This window comes from Dreissena polymorpha, chromosome 9 (genome assembly GCF_020536995.1).
Source record: "Dreissena polymorpha isolate Duluth1 chromosome 9, UMN_Dpol_1.0, whole genome shotgun sequence".
Lineage (NCBI taxonomy): Eukaryota > Metazoa > Mollusca > Bivalvia > Myida > Dreissenidae > Dreissena > Dreissena polymorpha.
This window is the reverse complement of record NC_068363.1, coordinates 92079765-92101049: the sequence shown is the minus strand read 5'-3', so window position 1 is coordinate 92101049 and position 21285 is coordinate 92079765. Positions and strand designations below refer to the sequence as shown.

The following is a 21285-nucleotide window of genomic DNA, read 5'->3' as shown; positions in this document are numbered from 1 at the left end:
ATTTAGAAAAAAGCCTTGGCAAACAGCGTAGACCCAGATGAGACGCCGCATGATGCGGCGTCTTATCAGGGTCTGCGATGTTTGCTTAAAGAAATTTCTGTAAGAGATATTCTAAATATAGAAATAAATATAATAGACATCCCTAATTTTGGAAATAAATTGATCCAATTTAGAAGGATGGGAGAGTCCACTATGCTTAAATGGGTTAAACCTTTGTATTTCTACGTTTTTGAGGCAACATTATGTGGGAGTGTGTCCAAGCTCCCCTATTAGCTTAGCTGACACACGAACGCTGGGATAATTTCCGTTAAAGTTAATAAGTAAATAAGGGAGTGGTGTTATAGGGGTTGGACCTGAGAACCCGGACGGGATTCCGCCAGTCCGATATGGTGACCAACAACCATCCGCACATGCGACGGGACTGGGTATTGAATCGTGTACGAGGCGAGGAGCGGGTGTATCAGAAAGCATAGTTCACGTATAATTAATTAATACTATTTATATTGCAGCTGCAAATATTGCCTTGCCAGCAAAATGCGGCGGAAGTATCAAAATAAATACGTCAAGTTCGGTAATTATTACGTTCACCAATGAGGAACGTGTCGTCGACGAGTGTAGTTATAACGTAACACAAGATGACGTTAAGTGCCAAATCTGCGTCACTGTGATCACCCCAAATTACGAGATGGACTGCAACGTGAGAGTGAAGTGGCACACAGGAGCGGAGACCTTTGCGTTCTACAGTCGCCAAGTAAGCGAGATAATGGCGCCTCGTTCCTGGAAAACTGGGCTTAATTATATCAATATATATCAATCCTGCAAATATTATATATATATATGTATTTATATAATCAGAATGTGGAAAAACGGCAATTTTATACAAACAATTCAGATTGTTGTCATTGTTTTGCGGCTTGCTATATCTGTGAAAGTAGCGCTTATCGTGCGATTATTAGAGTACAGTCTTTGTATTTAAATAAACATATATATAACGTGAATGAATGCTACTAAATGCGTTTACTCTTTAGTGTATAATAGACAGATGATACTAAATATTTCATTGATTTCTATGTGAAAACGCGTTATTTCTACATAGCACTGACCAATATCGGAAAAAAAAATCTAAATTAACATAATATCTTTAATCAGCATAATTTGTATGCCAAAATCCAAGGACCCACATAAAACAATAAACGAAACTCATGGGATCAATCCGCATAATACTTATTATTTGTATCATATGTAAAAGTACCACTAAATTTAGCCGTATCTCCCAGTTAGCTTTCCGTCCTATTTCCGTTGTAGAGGTACTGGTGTGGCATGTTCGACTACAGCCCCGTGTGTATGCCGGTGTTCAGCATGGGCCTCACTCTACAGGACCTGCATACCTTGGCCCTGGGGACGCGCTACAGCATGAAGTTCTACGTGGAACGCTCTGGTACGTAGCTATACAGTCTAGCTTTGACAAAGCACACGTAGAATCTCTTTGTAGACTTTTTCACACATCATATGAGCTGCGGTCTGGGAAACTGGGTTTAATTCATTTTCGTAAAGTGTCGTTTCAGATAAGAATGTGCAGTTCGCACAGGCCAATAAGGGGCGACACTTTTTTGATTTTTTTCGTTTAAAGGAAGTATCATCTAAACAAAATTCCACTCTAGGTTGAAAGTGTTATCCCTGATTAGCCTGTGCGCACTGCACAGGTTTATCTTAAACGACACTCTACTAACATTGGGGAATGTTTTTATGCTGATTAACGGTACTCAACATGGTAGACTGACCGGAAAACGTAAACCAATTCATGCATCTTAACTGAACAAAAAAAAGAACTCTGAACTGAATAAGAAATTAAACTCTGAACTCAACTTAAAGTCATATGCTTTTGCGTGGTTTATATATTTCCATCCCATGTGCGGACGGTTGCACCATTAACTTTAAGATCATTGTATAACAGCATCGGCCAGCCAATACAATGGAGGGCAGGTACAATAATAACACACATCTTTCTGTTGTAATTTTCGTGCCATAGCCATTCGCTATTTTTTTACGCAGAAGATACGTTCATACTGTAATTTTGTTGTGCAAAACATAATTAAAGAAAGTATTGAATGGATTCAAAGAAATATATTATGTACTGATTAAGGAATTTGAGAGCAAGTGCACATTAAAGAACCACAACTCTTTCTTCAATATTACAGGGTAACTGCCCTTTGTTCACTCTGTACGTCCATTATATTTTAGATATTAAGGTGAAACTCCACAGATTTACAAAGAACACTGAAGTTTGTAAAGTGTTTTAAAGTATTAGCCCTTGATAGATTTTTGCACAGGGTCCAATTACACAATGTACTTAAACAGCAAATATACAACGTTGAGAGGAAGTGCATGCAGTGTACAAGAAACCTAACTCTTTCTTTAATATTGATGGAGGTTTTGTCTATTGTCAAATAATGCTGGTCAAAGGATAACTGATAGTCCAAAATTGATTGTAATACACATTGAAGACATTGCGATTTCTTTTCCTTTTAATAAATATATCATCTTTCTCTCTATCAAATTCGTCGGGTGCATCCAACACTTACAATCACTTATTCCTTTTTTGCAGACGAGGTTGGATCTGTTTCCATGTACCACGTGTCCAGCATAATCCGAGGTCACGGTCTGACCTTGTATCGAGGCCACGTTATACCGAGGTTACACTGGGATATTTTTTTCGCCGCCACCTTCATAGTTCTTTTCATAGCAGTTTTTGCTGTCTTCGCCATAAGGCAATATTCAAAACGAAAAGGTAAGTTAAAAAATATCATTAACAGCAATTGAACACGTTTAAACATGATTTAAATGAAAAAATAAAACAACAACAGACATTCGATTGGACTCATTGGCTATAAATCTTTAAATCGGACCTCAACTTATGTCTATGTACAAACAACTTTTTACTGTTATAAGCAAGTGTAAAACATGGTAATATTCACAATTAGACAAAGGACCTGAGGTCGCTTAAGTTTGAATGACGATGCACAGTGGAATTAAGTCATTTTTAATTGCAACTCGATTAAATAAGCGAAAAGCTAACAGTTTTCACAGAGTTCCGCGTAATAATTATTGTACTTGGATTAATATGGAACATATTGAACTAAGTGATCTTTGCACATGTGTGTATGCAAAGAGTGATTTAGTACCTGTTGCTATTTAAGTGCAATTCTAACCAGAATGAAATTAAATATACAATTTAATTAAACATCTTTTTGAATTAGTATAGGCCTACTTAAAAATCAACCACAAACGGCACTGATGTTTAATATAATTACATCATAACACATTACATATGTGGCATTCGGGGCACGAAATTACATCGCGTTTCCGTCAATGCTCTGTTTCTAACACATGCATGTTTATATAAAAAAATTCGTAGCCGACGTTTGAATTTGAGCTGACTATAAATAAAAAAGAAAACAAAAGCAATGATTGTCTCAATTTTTTATTAAGTTCATAACAACTCTTTTGCCTTCATTAAACGTATTATCAACACATCCAATTAAGTACAAGTTATGCACTTATAATGTTGCGTAGACGTGCAAATCAGGCCCCGTGTTCACAAAACGATTTTGCAATCAAAAATCGATTTTAACTGACATCGATTTTCATTTTTGCCTATCAACTACAATGGAAATCCATTTTCTATGACAAGCAAAATCGATTTTCGATTGCAAAAAATGTTTTGTGAACACGGGGCCTGGTATGACCACGATTTCAGTGCACGTGGCTAACAAGGAGACGTCGGACAGCGCCACAACAGACGTTGCCGTCGAGCTGACACAAATTCTGCAGCAGACGGACTTAAGCAACGCTCCAGACGTTATTAACAACGGTATTCTTTTACTTTATAACTTAAACGCCAATTGTCAGCACCTATTTTTGTCTCCCGAGTCTTTAAATAAGGCAGTTTTTATGACAATGACTTAATGGGTCTGCGGACTGCACAGACTTATCTGGGACGACACTTAACGCACATGAATTAAGCCAGGTTTTCCCAGAACGAGGCTTATATATCTTTCATGGTCGTATGAAATCTGCAGTAGCCTATTTATAAATATAATACTAAACAATGATCAGTATGTCCGTTAAGGTCACAATATACTAATTATTTCCCCTATAAAATTCAATTTAAAAGCGACAACTTTAAGCGAAAATATAAGCAACATTTTGCTAATAGAGACCCACATAACCATACCTTTTTTAAAGGGTATTCTACGCTGAATTGATTTAAGCAATAAAAAGATATGGCATGCTAAAACCAATGTAGAACTTGACACAAAATCAAAATTTACTGTTTTTGCACATTGTTTCGGCCGTTTTATAGTGGAATGAAACCTTTTTCAGTGCATTTTTTCAATCGTGATACATCGGCTATCTCGGATACCTCCGTAAGATAGGCCTCGTGGCTAACGGTCGCCATATTGCCTTGTATTACTACTTTACTACCCAAAAGGTTGTCAGTCTATTGTTATGAGGCTGTATACGATGCGCGTTGAACTAGCGCCAAACTTTTTACCGAAACTTTGATATTAAGAGCACTATTAACGTTCATTTGTGTTGCATTTTGAACTATTATCCAAGTGATTTACTTTTCCATTATTATTTAATCACCCTATCATCCAATTTTTAAGATGAAAGTACGGTGTTTACAAAACCAACCAAACCGAAAGTGAAACTGGATGCATTACGTTTCGCGATGTAAACATTAAATATTTGTTCAGTTTGAGGAAGCGAATCGATAATAGACGTTGGAATATATATGCAATACAGACTATCATTGCCGATTGTAGTACTGGCTAAAAAATACCTTTTATGACAGGTCATGTATAGAACGTTAATCAAATAGTGACCATAAATCACTACAAATGTCTGGGTTGTTCATTAACCCATTTATGCCCAGTGGACTCTCCCATCCTTCTAAATTGGATCAATTTATTTCCAAAAGTATGGCTGTCTGGTATATTTATTTCTATATTTAGAATATTTCTTACAGAAATTTCTTTAAGCAAACAGCGCAGACCCAGATGAGACGCCGCATTATGCGGCGTCTCATCTGGGTCTACGCTGTTTGCAATGTCCTTTTTTTCAGGACACTAGGCATGAATGGGTTAATATAATTAATGCACGTTTCTGATCTAATTGCCTGTATCTAGTTGTAATTACCATGATATTGATAAAATTAAAACGTTTTTTTTTTCATAAATTAACATTACATGTTTTATTTTTATCATTTAGGGAATATATGATTGTATCATTATCATCATTAAATATTCTGAAAATGATCTAAATTATCATGATTACTTTAAAGTAGAATTTTTAAATTTTACTCATTATTTTTAATGAATTTGCACATTTGCTTGATTCAAAATAAAATGTATTAATAAGGGTTTCATTGTTAGTTTTAACCCATTTTTAGTTCGATTAAATTTAAAGTACTAACTACGTACATGTATGTGAAATGCTCTTGAGTTCTTTTCCTGGGCCTAGAACCAGTACTTGGGTGTCTCTTGGAGATTTCTTAAGAATGCTCCCACACTGGGGATCAAACCAGTGACCTCCAGATCATTAGGTGGACACCACATCCATTACACATCAGCGACCTTTAATTAGTAAATTACTTAAGTATTGCAGCATTATATAATGTTATGTTGCTACATATTTTTGGAAAATGATTAATGTGCAGTACTAAATAAATCTAAATGCAAACAATTTTAATTGTGTATATTGTGTGATTATTAGTTACAAATTCCCTTTTTACAGGTATACTTGATTATGAAAGACTGATAAACATAAAATTGACAACTCATCTCCCCAACGATACTTTGTGTGGCTCATTCTCAGAACAAACCCATAGTCAGTGAGAAAACTACAGTGTAAAAAGACCACTTGATTGTGACAATTATGGCTGACAAAGCAAATGTTATCATTTAAAATAAAGAAAACTTCCAGTTCAATATACATTTTATACCAATTATGACATTGGCCAACACAGAAAATAATTATAAGGTTGATTTTCCCAAAATTGACTGTTACAATTGGATACTGTTTTAAGCTTCACTCTACTTTGTCTGAAAATAAAAGTCCTAAATGATGTAATAGAAACATACATATTTAATTTTTAGTTTTACAAGGATATATATATACATACATATATTATAATATCTTTGTATCGATGGTCAATCAATTTAAGTTTAACTAATATATGCATACACATTTTATACATGTGTATGCTTTGATTTTTTCTATTGAAGCCAGATTAATATCCCATTAGATAGATAGATAATATCACAGCAGTATTCCTATTTTGTCTGCAAGTACTGCAGAAATCATGGATTATTATTTTACTGAGTCAGCCTTAATCTTTATATTATAATTGTTAAAACAGATTACGATGTGCATTATACAATTGAGGATGCATCAAGATTAAAAAATGGTACATGTATAAATTAATAAAGAATCAATAACAATCAGAAACTGTGCATTTTTTTTCAGTATTGTGTGAAAGGATTTGAAGTCATGATGTGTTTTTGAAATATGATTTATGTGAATTTGAATAAATATATAAAATTTAGGGATTTTCTCAGACAAAACTGTTAATTACATACTAAAGTATTCAGAATGTATTATTGTAATATTCATTCGAATTTTTAAGTACAAAAAGCACTTTTCCCTGGCATTTGTATTTATAGTAATTGCATATTTTATAATTCTGACAGCATTTATAAACTGTGTTCATGCAAGCATGAACACGGTTTCATTTTTTGAGTATTTAAACAAGAAGACCATGATGGCCCTGTATCCCTCCACTGCTGAAAAAAAGGCTGAAACAAATTTCTCTGCATGTGCAAATACTTAAATATAGGCCCTATTTAAGCACATGTACACTTTTGTGACCTTCTGGGCTGGGTCAAATTTAACCCCAGAGGCATAATTTGGGAAAACTTTGTAGAGGACTACTATATCTCACTACATACAAAATGTGGTAGCCCTAGGTCCTAGAGTTAAGGACAAGAATATTTTTAAAGTTTTCACAAAATAAGCAAGATATAAGCGTATATAATGTTCAATTTTGTGACATGCGGGTCAGGATCAAATTTGACCCAAAGGGCATAATTTGAACAAACTTGGTAGAGGACTATAAGATGTTACTGCATACCAAATTTGGTAGCCATAGTCCAAATGGTTTTCGACAAGAAGATTTTTAAAGATTTCACAAAATAGGCGCTTTAAAAGCATTTATTCAATTTTGTGACCCCCCGGGGCAGGGTCAAAGTTGACCCCAGAGGCATTATTTGAACAAATTTGGTAGAGGTTTATTAGATGTCACTACATACCAAATTTGGTAGCCCTAGGCCCAATGGTTATGGACAACAAGATTTTTAAAGTTTTCACAAAATAGGCCCCATATAAGCGTATGTTCAGTTTTGTGACCCCGGGCAGGGTCAAATTTGACCCAAGGGGCATAATTTGAACAAACTTGGTAGAGAACTATAACATGTCACTACATACCAAATTTGGTAGCCCTATGCCTTATGGTTAAGGACAAGAAGAGTTTTAAAATTTTCACAAAATAGGCACTATATAAGCATATAATTGATTTTGTGGCCTCCGGGGCAGGGTCAAATTTGACCCCTGGGGCATAATTTGAACAAACTAAGTAGAGGACTATACAATGTCACTACATACCAAATTGTGTAGCCCTAGGCCTAATGGTTATGGACAAGATTTTTTTTTAAGTTATCACAAAATAGGCATTATATAAGCATATGTTCAATTTTGTGACCCCCGGGTCAGGGTCAAATTTGACCCTAGGGATTAAATTTGAACAAATTTGGTAGAGGACTATTAGATGTCACTATATACCAAATTTGATAGCCCTAGGCCGGATTGTTATTGACAAGAAATTTTTTGAAATTTTCACAAAATAGGCCTTATATAAGCATATGTTCAATTTTGTGACCCTCGGGGCAGGGTCAAACTTGACCCCAGGGGCATAATTTGAACAAACTTGGTAGAGGACTATAAGATGCCACTACATACCAAATTTGGTAGCCCTAGGCCCAATGGTTATGGACGAGAAGATTTGTAAAGTTTTCACAAAATATACCCTATATAAGCATATGTTCAATTTTGTGACCCCCGGGGCAGGGTCAAATTTGACCCCAGGGGTATAATTTGAACAAATTAGGTAGAGGACTATTAGATGTCTCTACATACCAAATTTGATAGCCCTAGGCCCAATGGTTATGGACGGGAGATTTTGAAAGTTTTCACAAAATAGGCCTTATTTAAGCAAATTTCCAATTTTGTGACCCCCAGGGCAGAGTCAAATTTGACCCCAGGGGCATAATTTGAACAAATTTGAAAGAGGTACACCCCAGGAACATTCCTAAGAAATTTCATCAGAATTGGACCAGTAGTTTAGGAGAAGATGTTTAAAGGAAAAGTTTATGCATGGATGCACGATGGACACAGGACCTTTGGCCAGTGGAGCTAAAAATCAAATTAAACATTTAGTTTTGATTTAATATCAGTTTTTATATGCAAGTGTCTATTTCACTTATAAATTAAAACAGCATATTATTATCCCCACGCTTTTTGAAAAAAAGGTGGGGATATTGTGGTGATCTCCGCCGTCCGTCCGTCTGTCCGTCCGTCCTGGCCACTATCTCCTCCTACACTAAAAGCACTAGAACCTTGAAATTTACACACATGGTAGCTATGAGCATATGTGCGACCCTGCACTATTTGGAATTTTGATCTGACCCCTGGGTCAAAAGTTATAGGGGTTGGGGTGGGGCCGCGTCAGAAATTATCACTCATTTTTTTAGGTTATTTTACATTTACTTCTTTATTTCTACACCGATTCACTTCAAATTGATACTGGACCTCACCTATGACAATACGGTCAATCTCAACCATGCATGGCCCCATTCCCAACCCTGGGGCGCCCCGCCCACATAGGCCACACCCACCAAAAATTTCCATTTACTATAATTTTTTCATTTCTACACGGATTCACTTCAAATTGATACTGAACTTTTGTTATGACATTAGGGTCAATCTCAACTATGCATGGCCCCAATCCCAACCCTGGGGCGCCCGCCCACATAGGCCACACCCACCAAAAAATTCCATTTACTATAATTTTTTCATTTCTACACGGATTCACTTCAAATTGATACTGAACTTCTCTTATGACATTAGGGTCAATCTCAACTATGCATGGCCCCATAACCAACCCTGGGGCCCCGCCCACATAGACCACACCCACCCAAAATTGCCTTTACTATAATTTCTTCATTTCTACACCGATTCACTTCAAATTGATATTGAACTTCTCTTATGACAATACAGTCAATCTCAACTATGCATGGCCCCATTACCAACCCTGGGGCGCCCCGCCCACATAGACCACACCCACCCAAAATTGCCTTTTACTATAATTTCTTCATTTCTACACCGATTCACTTCAAATTGATACTGAACCTCTCTTATGACAATACGGTCAATCTCAACTATGCATGGCACAATTACCAACCCTGGGGCGCCCTGCCCACATATGTCACACCCACCCAAAATTGCCTTTTACTATAACTTCTTCATTTCTACACCAATTCACTTCTAATTAATGATGAACTTCTCTTATGACAATACGGTCAATCTCAGCTATGCATGGCCCCATTACCAACCCTGGGGCACACCTAGGTCAAACATTCGGCGTGGGGATACGCGTCGGCCTCTGCCGCGCCATTTCTAGTTCATTATTGAAAAGATTATTCCAAGCTTGATGTCATATTTCAACTTTGCATAGTGTAGTTAATTGAACATTGTATTGAACTGTATGGGCAGCTATATTTTTTAATTTATGTATGTTGTATTATACAAAATGCATTAATTCTACCACAAGTAGACCATATAAGGCCTACTGCTACTAAATAGGCACTGGTATGAATTTGACACTGTTTTTGATGCTCATACAAAACTTTAATTATTACTACGCTTTAGTATATTAAATATTTTCAAGTTTTTGTTCAACATTTTTTGCAAAAGAAAAGAGTGTCTTAATGCATTTGAAAATATACTTAAAACAAACTAAAAATGCATTTTAACATACTTTTTCCTGGTAAAGTGTATTTGGGATGATAAAAAATACACTTGAAGAGTATTAATGCTGGAAAAATACAGAAAAAAATACATTTGTTTCTGTTAGAAGTGTGTCTTGTCTGCATTTTTAAGTGTATTAAATGCACATCAAATGCAGATAAATACAATGCCAATACTGTTACATGTATTGTAATGGACATAAAATGCACTTGTTCTTGTAATTAAATGCTTTAGTGAATTGAAATAACCTTTTATAACGTTTTAACAATTAATAATACCTTTTTATATAAATTTTCTTTTGAAATGTGACACTTAAATGATTTTTGCACCACTAGTAAGAGATATAATTTGTGCTCATAATGCTTTATCATTACACTACATAATATCAATTGTTGTATGAAAATTACCCGTAAAATTCTTGTGAAAGCTCAAGAGATCAATAGCAGCGTGCTATACCCTGCTCCTTTTTACATGACTTGATGGTATTTAGTCCCCAATTCTACATGGCTAAGGGAAAATTAATGTGCAGATTTGACAAATAAGTCTTAACTGGGATCCAATAGGCAGACTTTCATATTACTTGTATTTAATTTAAATCATGATCTGAATTGCTCTTTGGCAAATCTTTGTTGGTCACAGTATTCAACTGAATTTTGTTCACTTTGTAGTGATTATATTTTCTATATTTATCAGACAACATCTTTCTTCAAAAGTTTAACATGATTGCTTGGTTAATTTAGAAACAAGATCAATGCATCATAACATAAAATGAAAAAATGTGTAATAGTAAAAATGGCAGCAAAAAGCACTAGATTATCTGCCTTAAATCTGAGACGATATGTTGATGTATTGGAATTTCTCATAAATAATGTGCTCCATAGTTGTATAATTGTATAGTCGCATGCATGAGTGGTGTCAATGTCACAATACCAATTAAAGCCTATAATTTACTAAAACAATTTGAAGTTTGATGTGAGTTTTTTTTCAAGATCTGTTATATATAATTATATATACATGTATATATGTATATATATTGTTGAAAAGTTAACATGCAATAAGTTTACTGTAATTAAGTGACAAATAGTTTTACTGATTTGGTTGGATGCATATATGCAGATATATCATGGTTTGTGCAGAGGACAGTAGCAAAAACAAGAGCTGTCTCCGTAGGATGACATACGCCCCCGATAAACGCTTTAATAGAAGTTATGAGCATTTTTCAAAACCTAAAAGCCGACCCTAAGTTCAAGGTCAAAGGGGTAAAAATTTGTGTGTGTATGGGAAGGCCTTGTCCATATACACATGCATACCAAATATGAATGTTACATCTGAAGCGACATAGAAGTTATGAGCATTTTTTCGAAACCTAAATGCAAAGTGTGACGGATAGACAGACGGACAGTGCGATCACTATATGCCCTCCTTTGGGGGCATAAAAATGTGTTTCACATTGTTTTGGTAAATTAGTAATGTAGTTAAAAGAACAGAATCATCAATTATAAAGTTATTGATTATAAAGTGTTGCTGGCATATTTGATGCATTCATCTAGCTATAAGAAGGTACCTGTTTTATCCCCACTGGCACCGAGTGAGGGTTCTCAAAATCTTTAAACAATATGAATAACTACATATAGGGTCGAGAGCCTTGTTGATATGGGGGCTAAACACCTGAAATCAAAGCGACCCAGGTTAAAGGCCGAGGCCAAATTAATAAACCAGAGGCCGCATGAGCCTGCTATACTCTGAACAAGTATTGTTTCTTGTCAGAAAACTGGCTTAAGTGTCTTACTAAGCTTTAGACTTTGAGTTTCAGTGCAATCAATCTAAAATAAATTGGTCAAATTTAATAAATAATAATTTGTAAAAAATAAACATTCTGCACAAATTCAATTATTTACTTTACCTGTGTGCATGAATCATTTCAGTCTTGATGGTTAGTGAACTATGTCAAAAGCACCATATCTATGAAACACTTGTTTTTTTAATAGTGCAATGTTCCACAGAAATGCTGCTGATGATTATTCTACACGATGATGAATTATTAGATATATTTCTAAATTCCATTTCCACCAACAATTCGGTTATTCCACTACCAGTTCACATGCTTCATACACAGTTGAAAATAACACTATTTCACTCAACAACCGTGACACATGTACTCAATTATTCAACTTTTCGCAATTAAAATTGTCTTCTACTGTTATTGTTGTTGTTGTACTTTTGAAAGTAGTTCGAAAGATGGCGACCATTAACCCAGAGATTGATTTATGAAATAAATCGTCTGCTGATCCAGAGTGGCATTTTTTTTACTATAGTCTGTAACTTTATAATATTTCATGGATTTAGTACTGAGCACCTATTCATGCCCTATCTCCAAAAGATAAAACCAGATAGTTTAAAGTGTAAAACATGCCTTCGAGTAAACTATGATGATTTTTGTTAGAGAGGACAGCCTACACGACTCTATTATTTAGTATAATGTAACCTCTACATAGTTACAGGTAGTTAAAAAGCTATTGGATTGAACGTTATTTTGAGATCATCGCGGGATAAAACAATTATTTTGGGTCGATATTTCTTTATGTTTAAAGATTGTTCTTAATTTTACCATATATTTTATGTGTAATATTGTTGTTGTTGTTTATAATGCGCATTTCGAGCATCATACACTTTCATCATGTCGTTGTATTGCCAACATAATACATAGGACTGAATTGTGACACTTCTGCTTTATTTGCCGTGAGGCAAAAACGATAAATTAGAAGAATACAAAACATCTTCAAACGGTGTATGCCTATAAATACTGAACGATTTTCATCATTAGTGATCAGTACTGATATATTTGTACTCTGAAGAAAAACCAATATACTTAGTACATTGTTGATATTTTCAGATAATTATACGCACACGTTACCACGACAACCTCCACAAGATTTAGCAGACTCACATTCGTATGACGACAACGACAAGTCACGTCTGCTACCACGGGACTGAATTCCGCGTGTCACGCAGTGATTTCAATACAACAACGCATTTCTTACAACATCTTCATATTTCGATCCCATCAACCTCCGCGCCGATAAGACTGAACCGAGTTGGTTCACTATGGGGACATAATCTCTGGGAGGAGTTTTCGCTACCTTAACAATGCATACTAACTTAACGCTGACTTCTAAGAATTGAACAAAAGATGTATACAAATGAGTCGTGCTCTGTAAAAAGGGGGTTAAATACATGTGCGTAAAGTGTCGTCCCAGATAAGCCTGAGTAGTCCGCACAGGCTTATCAGGGACGACACTCTTCGCCTTAACTGGATATTTGCTAAGAATATACTTTCTTAAAACAGAACATATCATACACGCGTAAAGTGTCGTCCCTGATTAGCCTGTGTGGACGTCACAGGCTAAACTGGTACGGCACTTTACGCACATGCATGAAACCCCTTTTTCACAGATCTTTGCTCTAATGCTATACGAATGTGCACATTCAGGTGTTGCTTATACCGCAACAAAGTTTCGTATGGATTAACCCTTTGCATGCTGGGAAATTTGTCGTCTGCTAAAATGTCGTCTGCAGAATTTCTAAAATTAGCATTTTCTTCGATTTTTTTCAAAGAATACTATCAGAATAGCAAACAGTTTGGATCCTGATGAGACGCCACGTTCTGTGGCGTCTCATCTGGATCCAAACTGTTTGCAAAGGCCTTTAAAATTCAGCTCCAGCGCTTTAAGGGTTAAGAAACATAAGCCTACACGTTTATAAATAAACATGTGTGTGATGCTCTGACGAAGGTTATTTTTAGTTTAAAGGAAATTAACTTGTGTATAGGAAATTTGCTTTATTGTCCTTTAAAACAGATACTATAATTCATTTGGTCAGATTAGGAAATATTTTTCTATAATATTCATTTTTCTTCTGTAGTTCGTGTTCATAATTGGAATGCACCTTGTGCAAATAATAACTTTTTTACGGGTATATAGTATTTTTTTTAGAAAAAAAGAATACCCATTAATACCAAACTAAAAGTGTGTCGGTAGGTAAGGTGCCTAAATACAAAATGCGTTGGTAGTTTCTAAAAATAATATATCATAATTCTTTTTTCAGTCTCAAAAGTACGAGACTGATGTCTCGTCTGTCTTGAGTTCAAGTGTCCAGATAGGAAGAGTTTTTTATTAAGTATATTGTGATGTTTTTGTTGTGATATTGTGAATGTCTGTCCATTCGATTTGCTTAAATGCACAACGGTTGTATTTGATACCTTATGCACTTTCAATACTGTGTTGTATATGCAGAAGTAATTTCTTTAATGAGGTTGTATTATGTAACGAAATGCTACGCGCGTTTTCATATCATATATTGTATTTCAAATAATGTATTTTGCAGTTTTAAACTAACGAATGTGGTCCCAAATACATATCCATTTTTTTTTAATTTTACTGATATTTTTATTGTTATAAGACTATTAAATGTCAACCATTTACAACCTTAAAGAATATATCTCTCGTTCAAAGAACACTGGGCTAAATGCATGTGTGGAAACTGTGTTCCCAGATTAGCATGTACAGCCCGCACGGGCTAATCAGGGACGACACTGTCCACATAAACTGGATTTCTGTAAGAATAGACCTCCATTCAACGCAAAATTCCATAAAAGCGTAGTGTCGTCCCAGATTCGCATGTGCGCACTGTACAGATTAATCTGGCAGACACTTTAATATTGTTAAAAATTTAGCTATTTTTATTTTTAAAGCATTGGAAATAAGAAATACTTATAATACATATTACGTTTAGGGTAGGATTTTTGTATATATTTCAGCCCAGCCTCTCGCTGTATATGGTCCTCTCTTAAATACCCAATACTTTGTTTAAGAATGTACCGATTTATTTTTTGTGTTTATAATTTTAATGACCTCTGACTTTGTTTTATGCATATTGCATGTGACATTTCATGTATACTCATGGGCTTATTGCCTACTGTATTATCAAATAAACTAAATCTTTAAGCACATGCATTAAGCCCAGTTTTCCCAGAACGAGTCTGATATAATCTCATTATACTGTTATGAACGATCAACTCATACTTGACATTCTCTATATTAGATATATCCGTCCTTTTGTAAAAGCATGTAAATATTTGAACGGCAATACAGTTTATACATACTTTTTGGACAGTTTTTTTCTATATTTTTAATTGCAATATTTCATTTAAACTTGTTTTTCTTTTTTTCCTTTACATGTTTCACATTATCAATATGCCATCAATGTACACTGTATTTATTACGTATTTATATCGAAGATTCAATGCAGCAAAGTCATTGCTCTTGGAAATTCAGCGCTATAGAAGTAGATTGAGCCTTGATTTTTTATAATTATCTCGCGTAATGTTCGTAATAACACGTATCGAGAAATCATAAATCTTCTTTTCCTAAAACAAGTAGGTACACACGTCTACACATATATTTATTGTTACATGTTCAGATTGCTGAATCTAAACCAATATGACAATTCGATTGTAACTTATTTCCATTCAGTAATGCATTTTCTTTCCCTGAAATACTATCCGGGAACAGGATAAATGTGCGCAATAACCAATTTCTTGGTATCAACGCTGTGCGACATATTGTCCTCAGCGTGAGTCGTATCGGCGATGTTCGATTCATTTCACCGTAATGTGATTACATTTCTTGTTAATGTTGTGGTGAATATTTAGTTTAGCCGGTCTTTGCAGAAACCGGGCTTAATGCATGTGCGGTAAGTATATCCACAGTAGCCTGTGCAGATCGCAGAGGCTAGTCAGGTGTGACGCTTTCCGCTGTTTTGAACTGTTCGTTTAAAGAAATTCTCATCAACACGAAAATCTAATCTAGGCAAAAGTGTCGTTTCTAATTTGTCTGTAAGGAATGCACAGGTAAATCACAGACTACACTTTACGCGCATGCATTAAGCCCGATTTTCACAGAGCGTGGCTCATTTATCGGCTGGCATTGAACGGAAGAGATCACTGTGAATTTGGTCAGATTTGCTGTATAGGTTGTAGTTTTGAAATATACCAAGCATCACAGCATCAAACTACTTGAAAGCATCTTGTAAACGAGAATATATAATGGTTATATACATGTATTGACATGATCATCTTGTCTGGTGCTATATTGTATTTCCGAGTGTAATTAGTGCACATAGGTATCAGTGGCGTGCTGTGTGGTATGCTGAAGACGAGCTTATTATACACTTTGTGTCATACATTATACTGAAACTCACCATCATGCTTTTCATGTAATACTGCTTTGGAAGTTTAATACGTAAGTTGCATGTCTCACTTTCATCACGAAAGCTTACATCCATAAAGAAAATACGAATAATTTATTATGTTCATTACCCATTGTTCTGGTGCGAATCTAATAACACTGAATACGTTATTTGTATTTATAATAAAGGTACAACAGTATTGAGTTTGAAACTGGATATGCCATGTTACTGTGTGTGTTATTTTGCATAGTATAAAGTCTTCGTTTTTCATCGTTGTATCATATAGTGTCAACATCTCCTGTCAAAGTGTAAACGGCTTGGTGAACTTCTTTGCATATAAAAACGCCTTCAATATTCGAGCTTTAATGTGGCGCTTAATCTGTACTATATAATTATAAAAAAAATGCCTCATCATCGCGAAAGAAAAGCAGGTAAACAGTAAGTTACAACGTCACGATTACCAATCAATAGGGTTATATTATATTTGGTTTGTTTGTTCAGTTACTAGTATATCGTGACGGTCAGTCAAGCAACTCACACTTAAGCGGCCCATCCACAATCAATATAATTGTCAATTTTATTGTAAATAATGAAGGTTGACAATAAAATTGATAGTGAATGGATGATATTGAAGATTGAGTCAATGTATTAAAGAAAATTAGAGATCTCAAATATTTATTGACGGATTGTTAATTGTATTGACGAGTGTTTTGCACCCTTCAATAATATTTAATCAATATTTATACATTTCTATATGTAGTCTCGTCAAAATTTCCACACAGTCAACATGGGTAAAGGGCAAAAAATATTCTGTCAATATTATTGAGTCAGTGAAATTGACAATGATAGTGTGTGTGGATGGGCCGCTTTACCTGGTTAAATTACTCGATGTATATACATATGCCGGGAATAAATTGATCCCGGAAGTTTGAAGTTTAGGTAAAAAGTTACTTAAAACACACTCTTACCCCTCGGTAAAAACAACGCTGGTCCATTATATCAACGAATGATAGCTTACTTTAAATAATAACGGTTGATAAAGTGTGTGATTTTGAAAGGATTATACATGAGTGAGCTTTATTTGTACCAGCAGATAAGTGGGCATTTCCAAAAGGTTGCTTTCCTGGATACATATATGAGTCGCGTTCTGAGAACACTGGGCATAATGCTTGTGCGTAAAGTGTCATCCCAGATTAGCCTGTGCAGTTCGCATAGGCTAATAAGGAACGACATTTTACGCTTTTCCATTTTTCGTTTAAATGAAGTCTCTTCGCAAAAATCCAATTAAGGCGGAAAGTGTCGTCCCTGATAAGCCTATGCGGACTGCACAGGCTAATATGGGACGACACTTTACGCACATGCATTAAGCACCGTTTTCTCAGAACACGACTGTATTGACAACTACCCTAAACGAAACGGATAACAAAATGGCCTGTTAGGGCTATCATAACCAATACCCACACAGGTTATGTGACCCAGTCAACGGATCGAACCGTGATACTCTGAATTGCAGTATGGCGATCAATCAAATAGCTAATCAAATAAAATGCATACATATTGTTAATAACTCATCTGTATCTGAATTTAATGTTCTTTTAAGAACGTGCGTATGTTTATTCAATGATTGTATGTGCATGATATTTTTTTTATTTCACGTGAATACATCATCAATTGCATTTGTTATTAGTTTGGTTTTTAATCAATATCGTATCAAAGTTTGAAATCATTTATAGAACACATGAGTAATCGATAGTCTCTTATGTTAAATAAGTAGCGCTTGTAATTTCAATTTTTCGGACTTTTATTGCAGGTTTTGTAGATATGCATTCTGGCTTTCAACGCTTGGTCTATTCTATATAATGCCAGCATTTTTCAATGGCTGTCGATGTAGGTCTTTAAGTTATAGCCATTTGACTCGGGTTAATGGCTGATGCGTCTGCAGAGGTGTATTGTCGTCTCAGTTGAATGTGAACATCCACTATAGAGAAATAGTAATATACATTCATTCCCAAAGTTTAAATGAAAGCTTGTCATATTTTTTTAAAGGTCACAATGGCCGTGACCTTTGACCTTGTGACCCAAATATGGGTGTGGCGTGTAGAACTCATCAAGGTGCATCTACATATGAAGTTTCAAAGTTGTAGGTGGAAGCACTTTGATTTTAGAGCAAAATGTCAAGGTTTAGCACGACGCCGGCGGACGACACGACACAACGAGCTGGCTATGACAATACCTCGGGTTTTCTCCGAAAACGGCCAAGCTAAGCTAAAAAAACGAAACAAGATTGACTATACTTGTTTTGTATTATACATGAACAATATCAAAAGTGAATGCATACATACATTTTAAAAATATCTTGTTTAAATACATAAATATATTCAAACATTTTCAATAAATTGACATTAACAATATCAAAAGTGAATGCATACATTCATTTTAAAATGTTTCAATACACATATACAAATCACACAAATAATTAAACAACAGAGCTGTCTGCATAGGATGACATATGCCCCCGAAAAACGCTTTGATAGAAGTTATCAGCAGTTTTCACAACCTAAACGCAGATTTCGAAACCTTAACGCGGACACTAAGTTCAAGGTCAAAGGGGTCAAAATTTGTGGTTGTATGGAAAGGCCTTGTCCATATACACATGCATACCAAATATGAAGGTTACAACTGAAGCGACATAGAAGTTATGAGCATTTTTCGAAACCTAAATGCAGATTTCGAAACATAAACGCGGACCCTAAGTTAAAGGTCAGGTCAAAGGGGTCAACATTTTTGAGCGTATGGAAAGGCCTTGTCCATAAACACATGCATACCAAATATGAAGGTTACATCTGAAGCGACATAAAAGTTATGAGCATTTTTCAAAACCTAAACGCAGATTTATAAACCTAAACGCGGACACCAAGTTCTAAGTCAAGGTCAAAGGGGTCAAAATGTTTGTGCGTATGGAAAGGCCTTGTTCATATACACATGTGTACCAAATATGAAGGTTACATCTGAAGCGACATAGAAGTCATGAGCATTTTTCGAAAGCTTAACGCAGATTTTGAAACCTAAACGCGGACCCTAAGTTCAAAGTCAAGGTCAAAGGGGTAAAAATTTGAATGTGTATGTAAAGGCCTTGTCCATATACACATGCATACCCAAAATGAAGGTTATATCTGAAGCGACATAGAAGTTATGAGCATTTTTCGAAACCTAAATGCGTAGACAGACGACGGACGGTCCGATCACGATATGCCCTCCTTCGGGGGCATAAAAATATAACAGCTTACTATCCTATACATATACACATACACACATCATGTATACAATGTATTGCATTTCAGAAGTCCTCATCGTGGATGTTGCCATGGGTTGTGCCTGGTCCCAGCCCAATGATATGGCTGCATGCTCTCAGCAGTTAAGTAGTTGTCATGTCGTCGTCTTTGTACTTCTCCCAGATCGCGAAGAGTCGCCCATGCACTTCTTTGAATATTTTTCGGTGTTCCTGCTTCAGGGCGTGTTCCGACACTAGGCTGATTGTCAAATCCACTGTATCTGCCTCACGGCGAAATAGGGGGACGAGCACGAAAATCCCTAGGTTGGGACTCCTGCTCGACCGTTCATTCTGCGATGTACCTGGAAAAAAGAAATATGTTTCGAACTATGATATATACTAGAATTAGTTTTTATATAATAATATTTAAATTACAACTATCAATTGAAAATATGATATATTAGTTTTTATATTATAATATTTAAATTATAACTATCAATTGAACATAATATATTGCGTTGTTATGCTTTATGTAAAAAAATACCTTCAACGTCGTTGTTCGTTCTTACTGTCTGGCGATATACGCTGCATTGTCTGGTGTTCACATCGACCCTCGGATCCACGTCCGTTGCATGCACATCACCACATTTATTATAGGACCTCTGACCTAAATGATAATTTATTGTAATTAACTAGTAACAGCATTAGGTACACCAGTTGTTAATGTATATCAGAATGAGTTAAACGATTTCTTTGTATAATGAATACATTTATAAACAACAATATGGTCCTTCAGCCAAGTACCCAAAATTGAGGTGGAGTGTACCAGTAAGGGGGGCAAAACTACACCTATATATCTTGGAAGATGCATGCCAGTAGCATATGAAAATGGTTGATAACAGTCTGGTACTGGCAGCTTTTGGCATTTTTTTCTCGTTTGAAGATGGGGTCTCTATCAGCTTAATTTTATGAATTGTCTGGGAGAAATTGAACCGAAGTATGGTCAATATACACTTTGACCCCCAAACAATTGCTACAAACGTATTTTATCTGATCCTGGTAGGGTAGAAGGTCCTTAAAAACATGTTAAAAGTTTACCAAAATCGGACCTCCGGAAAGTGTTTTTTTTCAAGATGGCCGCCAAGACCTATTAATGATCAATATACATACCTTTTCAGCCTGCAGCTTCAGCTGTTCGAAGGCGGGAACGATGTGCTCGCACGGTAAATACGGAGAGGACATCAGTTTCCTCAAGAGGAGAAGCTTGTCGCCCTTTGCCACATGTGCCGTTGCGAGGCCCTCGTACACCACATTCCGGTACACGCGCTGATTCCAATAAAGACACATCCTTTCAGAGAGGCCCTTGGGTATATCTGGCGTAACGCCTGCCACGCCGCTGAAAACATACAAATAGTATAGGTCATACAGCACTTGATAAGTTTAAAATCAATTAAAACGATTGACTTTATAATTTTGTGATTTCAACTTATTAAGTAACTCAAATAATTTTAAATGAATTACCTGCTTCAAAATTGAGCATGACCCACTTGACCAGTGGATTTTCCAGGCGTTGGTGGGTGGATGTCAGCACACTAATATAGTCATCCTTTGTATGCCTGGAC

At 35.7% G+C, this 21285-nt stretch overlaps 1 protein-coding gene across 1 annotated transcript; it reads left to right on the top strand.

Annotated features, from left to right (window-relative positions):
* Positions 1-664: 664 nt before the first annotated feature.
* LOC127846263 (uncharacterized) lies at positions 665-19921 on the top strand. The gene is made up of 5 exons (XM_052377433.1): positions 665-751; positions 1306-1438; positions 2606-2788; positions 3758-3871; positions 19734-19921. The coding sequence occupies exons 1-5, from the start codon at positions 686-688 to the stop codon at positions 19919-19921; spliced, it is 684 nt and encodes a 227-aa protein (XP_052233393.1). The 5' UTR covers positions 665-685.
* Positions 19922-21285: the final 1364 nt, after the last annotated feature.